The sequence below is a fragment of the Cyprinodon variegatus genome, unplaced genomic scaffold, assembly GCF_000732505.1.
Source record: "Cyprinodon variegatus isolate N-32 unplaced genomic scaffold, C_variegatus-1.0 Scaffold0, whole genome shotgun sequence".
Classification (NCBI taxonomy): domain Eukaryota; kingdom Metazoa; phylum Chordata; class Actinopteri; order Cyprinodontiformes; family Cyprinodontidae; genus Cyprinodon; species Cyprinodon variegatus.
Window position 1 is genome coordinate 2404049 of NW_015150453.1, and position 9292 is coordinate 2413340.

General features: G+C 40.5%; 1 protein-coding gene across 1 annotated transcript in view; it reads right to left on the reverse strand.

Moving 5' to 3' along the window:
- Positions 1-4741: 4741 nt before the first annotated feature.
- The window catches only part of sh3bp5 (SH3-domain binding protein 5 (BTK-associated)), a 39449-nt gene continuing 34898 nt past the window's right edge, over positions 4742-9292 (reverse strand). The window contains exons 8-9 of the mRNA XM_015388311.1: positions 7974-8330; positions 4742-5677 (exon numbers count right to left, since the gene is read on the reverse strand). Of these exons, the coding sequence (XP_015243797.1) occupies positions 5466-5677; positions 7974-8330 (569 nt within the window). The 3' untranslated portion in view covers positions 4742-5465. The remainder of the gene's footprint in view (positions 5678-7973; positions 8331-9292) is intronic.

Below are 9292 nucleotides of genomic sequence, written 5' to 3' on the forward strand. Positions count from 1 at the left end.
CCGCGTTGGTGACCCCTGCTTTAGACTATCCTCAAAATAAGAAAAAGTAAAATTTCTTCTTCAGACAGTAATAACATCCACATCGAAGGGTGTTGCTGCCACTCACTCTTGTCAACTGGTAGTATTTGGTATAATAGACAGAAAGTAGATCAGATTCTCCGTAAACACTCTGGTTAGAACGCTACATATTCCGGTAAGTGCATCTTTAATTTTACGCCAAAATTCTTTGTTACACAGATAATTTAAACTATTGAACTGTAAACAGGCACAAATCAAGCTACTGGTTTTCATAGATTGTTTAGTACATTAGGTGAAAATCTGTGATCCATTAGATTAGATTAGATGAGCTTTATTGATCTCACAACGGAGAAATTCACTCATCACATGTTGGCATAGAAGTTACAGAAGGTGCAAACAGGGAGGAAAAAGGTGCATTAAGAATAAGCAATATATATACAGTATATCCAGGTATATATTATTGTCCTTGTTCAATGCTACTTTGGTATAAATATAATAAATAAATAACATCTTAGTTTGCTGACATTCAGCTAAAACCTCTAAAGTTCAGTAGATCAATAAAGGGTCACTTTTAGTTGTGGAGGAATAAAAATCTCTTTTCCTATTTTGCTTTCGTTGATATAAAAGTTATATAATCTATGAAAAAGAAAAGTTGTTGACATCAACTGGTTGCAGCTGAGAAGTTTGGCAGCAAGAGACAAGTTTATAGTTTAATTAGTTTATTTTCAAAATGGCTGGTGTAAAACCTGTTAAGCTGATGGTATTTTTATTTATTTTTTGACATGTTTACTGCACTGCGTGACAATATTTAACGGTTGTTTTTTCCCCCTGAGATTATTTAACTGAACGCACCTCACTCTGTTTTTGCAGAGAATGTTTCAGATCCTGGACTTGAGCTCTTATGATCACAGAAACATTTAAGGAAACTCTCTGAAATGTTGGTTTTGAGCACTAAATTACTAAAATCTCCTAATTTTAATCAACGTTTTTGTTGTGGTCAGCATCTCTGTGTCAAGTCTCTTGAAGGATAAAGGCTAAATCAGCTGATCTACTTTATTTTGCTAAATTATATTCACTCATCTGTCAAGACTCAGACATGTAAGATATCAAATGCTTTTTTTTCAGCTTTAACAGCTGAAAAAAAAGAGTGTGTCTAGAAAATGTCAGACCTTTTACCAGAAGAGAACACCTATGGTCAAACTCTGATGTTAATCTCTACTGGGATTTTTCCCAAAGGCGTTTTTCCAGTTAAAGTGAGGATTTTGTGTTGCCCAATCAGCAAACCTGCCCTCTAATCTATGTACCAACATTGCTTTAGGAACTATTGTTCAGTCATGTCAGAAAAGGAAGAAATCATCTACAAAGTCAGCCCTGGCTCCAAAACCATAATCCCCTCATCACCAAACTATGTATGTTTTGCATCCGTATTTATGATGCTATGAATCCACCCATCTTCTCCCATTTAGTCCTTGTGAGGGCCGATGCCTATCTCTGGGGGGGTTCACCCTGGATAGGTCACCAAACTGTTGAAGGGCAAGACAAAGACACACAATCATGCACACACGCTCACACCTAAGGACAATTTAGAGAAGACAATTAACCTAACAGTCATGTTGGGCTGTGGTAGGAGGCTGGAGTACCCTGAGAGAACCCATGCATGCTTAGGGAGAATATGCAAAATCCATGCATAAAGGCCAGGAATCAAACCCAGAACCTCCTTGCTGCAAGGCAACAGCGCTACCCAGCAGCCCACACTGGAACCCATTACTCTCAAGCTGATCTGAGGCCTAAATGAATGTTTGGAGTCTGTTCCTGTTGAATCTGCAGGAAGTGACTCAGGATCTGCAAACCTTTATTTACCTATAACTCCATGGCCGCTGCACAGTTGCTTTCCACTTTCTTATAACACCTTTACAACTGACAGGATTATGTAGTAGCGATGACATTTAACAGGCCAATTTTATTGCACAGGTGGCATCCTTTTACAGTTATAAGCTGGACTTTACTGTTTTTAGTGTTCGTAGAAGTCGTCTGCACACACATTAACTTGGACTGCGTTTTTACCCTTCAAGCTAAACATTTATGGCACCATATTGTCTTTTAAAGTCAAATCAAATTACAGCTGTTTGTCTGACTGAGGCCACTCACAAAAGAGATTAATCTGATTTCGGCTGCTTTTCATGTCAACAACAGAAGGAAGGAAAAAAAATCCCAAAGGCCAACGGCCAACTTAACCGTAGAGAGCATGGAGAACTGATTGTACTCTGAAGCACATTTCTAGTAAATAAACATTTTGATCTTTTGACAGGATATAACTGTATAAGTGGATTATGCTGGATGTCTACTATAGGGCATATATAATAAATAAAAACTAAGCCTCTGAGTCGTTTTAAATTTATTCCTTGAATTATTGCGTAAAGGTTCGATCTCCTTCATCCACGTCCTTTCAATTTTCTTGCAGTGTTGGTGTTTTGTGAAAAAAAACAACGTTGTATTAATGTACTCAGAATGATGAAGAGGCTGCGGTGCAAGTCAGATTCATTAAAAATATACCATGAAGAGAGAAATTTTTGGAAAATTGAAATCAAATCTTTAACTTTACATTAAAATCCGGGATGAATTATCTTGTACTCCACACTAGAGAAAACTAGAGATTTTCTGCAGGACTGCATGAATGTCAGGCAAATAGTGTTTGTCAGTTTCAGAGTTTGTAAAAATGTGTTTAACTATTTAAAGCAAAACAAGAAGTTCTTTGTATTCCAGGTCTGAACTTCAGAGTGTTCCAACTAGATTAGCTGGATTCTCTAAAGCTGTGCCATGTCCTGGCTGACTGAAATCAGATCGTCTTTTAACCTTTAAATGATCAAAGACGACTTTAAAGTAAAGGTTTCGTGGAAAAGTTTTGCTTCCATAGAAGTTCTGCTGAATAGCTGAAGCTAATTTAGGAGCAAGTTGTTGCTAAATTTAATGCTCAGCTGGTGAGAAGGCAGCTTCTTTGCTCAAATCCGTCTGCAGCTCTGCTGATGGGTTCAGGAAGCTCAGGTTGGTGCTATACACTCACCGGCCACTTTATTAGGTACCCCATGCTAGTAACAGGTTGGACCCCCTTTTGCCTTCAAAACTGCCTCAATTCTTCGTGGCATAGATTCAACAAGGTGCTGGAAGCATTCCTCAGGGAGTTTGGTCCATATTGACATGATAGCATCACACAGTTCTGCAGCCGCAGATTTGTCGGCTGCACATCCATGATGCAAATCTCCCGATCCACCACATCCCAAAGATGCTCTATTGGATTGAGATCTGGTGACTGTGGAGGCCATTTGAGTACAGTGAACTCATTGTCATGTTCAAGAAACCAGTCTGAGATGATTCCAGCTTTATGACATGGCGCATTATCCTGCTGAAAGTAGCCATCAGAAGTTGGGTACATTGTGGTCATAAAGGGATGGACATGGTCAGCAACAATACTCAGGTAGGCTGTGGCGTTGCAACGATGCTCTATTGGTACCAAGGGGCCCAAAGAGTGCCAAGAAAATATTCCCCACACCATGACACCACCACCACCAGCCTGAACCGTTGATACAAGGCAGGATGGATCCATGCTTTCATGTTGTAGACGCCAAATTCTGACCCTACCATCCGAATGTCGCAGCAGAAATCGAGACTCATCAGACCAGGCAACGTTTTTCCAATCTTCTATTGTCCAATTTCGATGAGCTTGTGCAAATTGTAGCCTCAGTTTCCTGTTCTTAGCTGAAAGGAGTGGCACCCGGTGTGGTCTTCTGCTGCTGCAGCCCATCTGCCTCAAAGTTCGACGTCCTGTGCGTTCAGAGATGCTCTTCTGCCCACCTTGGTTGTAACGGTGAGTGTAAGTCGCTTTAAGCTCCTCTACATTGTTGGTTCTGGTGTCTCCATCTTCTTCTCAACATTAAATGACTTCACATCTGCATCTTCAGGATTTTTTCAACAAAACAATGCATGCAAGCCTTTAACTTTTAACTTTCTGAACCTTTGGACTTTGAAAAAACACAAGCAGAAGTCATGGTTTCCCAAATCATCACAGACTCTAGAAACGTGGTCAGCTTGGCTTCTGTGCTTCTCGTTCTACTGTGGTTTACAAATGAAATGTAAATTTAGTACTTTCTTCACAGACGACCAAAGAACAAAAGACAGATTCCAGTGACACGCTGATTTAGGAGTTACCATGTTTTCCTTGGTTGCAGCCCTCAGCCGGTCCAGTTTGGGTTCGCCCCCATGATTCTATTGGTCGAAACATTTCTGAGAAACTGAACTTTGGGTTTTAAAAGAAATGAACTTCTAAAAACATATAACTGGGTAATACATTTATGTAATAAAACAATTTTTACTTTTTTGAATTAAATTATCCAAAGAAATCCCCCTTCGTGGTTTAAACTGAGCAAAGAGCTCCTACCTTAGTGAGAAATCAGAAAAACACATTTTCTTAGAAACATTCGGAGAATCTTTTTAGTTCAGTTAATTTAGTTTAAATCAAGACTCTCCATTCTGAGCTGGAGGCAATATGTGACAATTACAGGATAATGGTCATCTTCTCCCCATCTCCTCCCGTGTTCCAGAAGCATCGATCTGGATTAAATCAGATTATCCGAGTAGAAACTCCCCTGGAGGGGACGCTTTATTTCTTCCCACGACATCCTTTTCTCTCTGCTGAACCTGCTCTTTAAAACCTAAATGGATTAAAAGGAATAAAACTTTGCAACTCATCAACTTCTCTCTTTATTCAAGCTAAATTGCACCACTTGTGATCAAAGCAGACATGTTAAACAGGTTCTTGATGTGCACTGAGAAATGAATCCATAGAGGGGATAAAATAGGAACGAGAAGCTGAAGCTTTCATTTTCCCGAACTGCAGTTTCTTGAAATTTAAAACCCAAACATCAAACACACAACATCATATAACACAGCGGATAAAATACTTGAGTGTATAAGGATAAGGTCTAGTGATTTTTCCCTCTGATTTGTCCCGACTTCCTTTAAACATCAGGCAAAGCAGATCACACCCCTCTCAGCGTTCTGGAAGCTTTAACTGAACTAACTGCTTTATTTATAGTTTAGTAACCAGCAGATCTGAGCTCTAAGGTTATCTACGGGCAGCTGGGTTGTTGCTTAGTCATACAGCCCAGGTTTTTACTGCTGAAACATGTAACTTTTATTCCTCTCATGACCCGTCATTACCCAGTTAGTTCGATCTCTGGTATGGGAGTCCATGGGTGAGTCCAGGTTATAAAACAGGCGAAATTCACACCAAATATCACTTTCAAAGTTCATATTCGACCGTGGAGTGAAGAGTAGGACTACAGAAAGGAAATGTAGCTTATAAACAGCTGAAAGGAGTCCCAGTAGTTTCTGGTTCTGAATTGGAGTCTCTGCAGAACCAAAGTCCGTCTGACAGATTCGGCTTTTACGCCTCAGACTCCTTTAAGAAGAACGACCGTTTGTCCCGGTTCCGTCTTCTGGGGAGAGCTGTCCTTGTTTTTGGCGTCACCGCCCCGCGGGCGTCGCAGGTTGAGGAAGCTAAAGCGAGCCTCAAAGCTGAAGCTCTTCTTGGGGTTGGAAGCTGAGATGATGTTTCTGGTCGGAGCGTTGTCCAGATCTCCCTCTGCGCCTTCAGCTCGGTCGCCTGCAGAAAAACAGAAGGTCAGGAGAGATGCGGCCGACTGAAGCTTAACGGTGTGATTTTTAAAAGAAATATCAGCATTCAATTCACAATCCTGGTATTAGACCTTCTGAAGTTTTACTTAAATGATCAAATGTGCATTTTTTTATGTTCCTTTTTAAAAGGTGCTGAAATAAGTAAGGGTTTTAGCAGCTATAAAGCAGCAAATTGCCGCCCCTCCCAGCTGCTGCTGTGCACTGCCAATCAGAAGGCTTAATGAAAATCTACCAAACTCTTCCCTTCCTATAAATACAACAAATCTAGCTGAGTGGAAACAGAAACCACTGGATCTGTGTGTCTGCAAATGTTTCCAGATGAGAAAATCAGAGTCTGCACTGGAAAAAATCAAAATCTAGACGAGTCATTTTTTCATAAAATAAGTCTTGGATTAAGGTAGTAAAAGAGACATCTCGCCAATGGAACAAGGCAATTTACACTTAGAATAAGAAAACAGAATAGCATTGTTTAATTTCAAGTGCATATTATCTAATTATCTTATTTATCAGAGTAAAAATACTCATTCCGTTGGCAAACTATCTCATTTACCTACTCAAATTAAGGGGAAATACACTTAATTTAAGACATTTTTACTTATTTCTAGATCGTTTTTTAAGTGTGTTGACATGTGGAAATAAAAGCAGCATCACTTCAAACTGCAGTTTGGAAACGATGAGCTGCACGCCTATAAAGCAGCTGACTGCAGGCTACCAGAGCATATAGCCTGACGAATCCTCCGCCGTTAGCCATGTTAGCTTGTTATACTTGCTCTGGAAACAACAGGAGGACAAAAAAGAGCCAATGTCCCTCCCTTCCTAGTATTGTTTAATCAAATCTATACATTAATAGATATTCCAGATTAAATTAGGATGACTGAAATAATAAATTCTTGATTAGGTTGGCAGCAAAAGCAGGCAAAAGAAAAACCCATCTGATCTTAAACATTTGTAAATACTGTAACAAAGGAAAATTTTAGAGTTGGAGAATCTTACATCAATAAATGCGGAAGTTTTTCTTCTTGTGGTTTAAAATCCAAAAAGAAAGTGGTTCCCCTTTTTTTTATAACTTCTATGTGTTTTATTTATGTGCATTTAGATTCCAGGGTCCAGACTTCATTTTCACATGGGTCCATAATGACATTAAGAAAAAGTAATGGTCATTTTGATGTACGAACACCCAAACAACTGATTTAGGAACTAAACAGACTGAACCGCAGCTTAATGTCTATTTTCAAGTGAATCCAAAGGCTGTGAACCGTTTCCTCTCTGAATACGGATCTGTGGTTGGGTAGCTGTCACTTTGACTAATTTCAGCTGTAGGGCAGCAGGTGTGAGCCAAGCAGGCGGCAGAGGATGAAACCAAAATAGACTCCAGGATTTCATCCATCTTACTTTGCTCTGTTCATTTACTTTTTTGCAGGTGACCTCCATGATTTTTACAGATCTCCTACAAGTTAACAGGTGAGTTATCTTCAACAAATTCATGTAGTGTCCAAAAAATGCATCAGTTTGGACTTTGGAGATCAACATAATTATCTCTTATCTGAAGATTTTCTATTTGGACTTGCAAAATGTAACCCAAATATTTAAACATGATGTACACCCTTTATCTGAATTTACTTTTTTACTTTTTAGCTGCACTTTTAATGATAGAAATAATCAGAGGAGTTAAAAACTGAATTTGATTATATAAGTAGGCCTTGTGTGCAACTTAATCTCTGATTGTAGTGATCCAATTAGCATTTAATAAAAAAAGTTAAATGTGTATATCTTCTAAGTTCTGCAGCTGCTTTAAGTTTGCTTTAAAACATAAGAAGCAATTAACTAAAATGAATCTAACAGTTTTTATGCATCCATTTTCCGTCACGCTTATCCCAAGCGTGGTCGTGAAGTGTGCTGGTGCCTATCGGTGTCTATGGGCAGGAGGCGGGGTCCACCTTGGACAGGTCGCTTTTCTATCGCAGGGCAACAGAGACAAACAGGACAAACAACCATTCACACACACACTCACACCTAAGGAGAATTTAGCGAAGCCAATTAAACTAACAGTGGAAGGAAGCCAGAGTACCTGGAGAAAATCCACGCTTGGTCAGGAAGAACATGCAAAATCCATGCAGAAAGATCCCAGGTCGGGAATCAAACCCGGAACCTTCTTGCTGCAAGGCAGCAGTTCTACCCACTGCGCCACTTAGCAGCGCTAACATTTTTTATTGTTACATAAAACACTTTCATAATGGAACCTAAGGCAGGTCTATATTCCACACCTCTTTCCAGGTCACACTCAGGCGACGAAGCCCCGCTGCATTCACTGCGAGGTCCGAGCACCGGGGAGATGAGGCCAAAGTCCGACAGCGACACAGTGCTGGGAATGTCCAGGCTGCACGGCCGGGACATGAGAGCTGGTGAAGACGTGGAGGAAGACGAGGAGGGTGTGGGTGACGGGGAGTCAGACGAAGAGGTTCCAGAGGAGGCTGAGGAAATGGTGAAGGAGCACGGAGACAGGAGCTCCTGAGGGCTGCTGGGAGTCGAACCGAGGCTGCTGGTGGAGCGGGTCTCCGAGTCCTCCTCTGACATGATGCTGCTCCCGCCGCACGGCTCGTCATCGAAGCAGTCCGAGGCCACTGCAGGAGAGAGTGATGGAGCAAGGAATAGAAATATTACTGGACAGGTATGAGGATGAGGGAGCAGAGGAGAAAGAAACTCAACGAAAGAAGCCATAAAAGGAAAATAATGGGAATTGATCCGATGTGACAAGATGTGAGCCATAACATCCCAGTGAGAGATGGCGTCTCATAAATCCAAAGCACGTGAAAACGCAGTCGGTGTCCCGGGTTATTTTAAGCCTCACGTTCCTCTTTAACATGTAATCGGTGTCTGCTTAATCTGGGCTGCTGTTACCATGGTGACACTCAAAGGTAATCTGCAGGCCACACTGATGGGATGCAAGTGGGGGATTCACATTCTGCTGGCAGAAATCATGTGATCTGAAAGTGTTTTGGGTTTTTTTCATTTTTTTTTTTTACAGGTCTCATTTTCTTCTTCAGACATTGAACATGACTCATAGTTAAATCTCTTCTGCAGGTTGGATGAACCTCGATTCCTGTCTCATCAGAACATAAAATATTAGGAAAACCAGAAAAACGTCACCTAAAAAAAAAAAGAAGCTGAATCTCCTTTCCCGAGGTCGTCTATTCCGCCTCTATAAGCCGAGCCCCAGAAACAACTGGGATGACTTGCTGCTCAGAAAAGTAGTGCTGAAGGATAAAGTAGGGGTTCCCTTAGTGGGGGTCAGGATGGTTTTCAGATTAAATGCGTTGTGATTAGGGATGCACGATATTGGGATCTTGGCCGATATCCGATATGCCGATATTTTAAAACTCATGTAGCCGATAACCGATATCGATACTGATGTTAAAGCTGGACAAAAATAAGTAGTCATTGAAAATAGCAGTTTTGTTATCCATTTCTGACACTTTGAAAAATAATAAACTCAAATATATTTTTATATGCTGATATCAAATAAATTTTTAAAAACGCGGTATCGATCTATTTTACTTTCAAAATCTCGTGAAATTTCATCGTT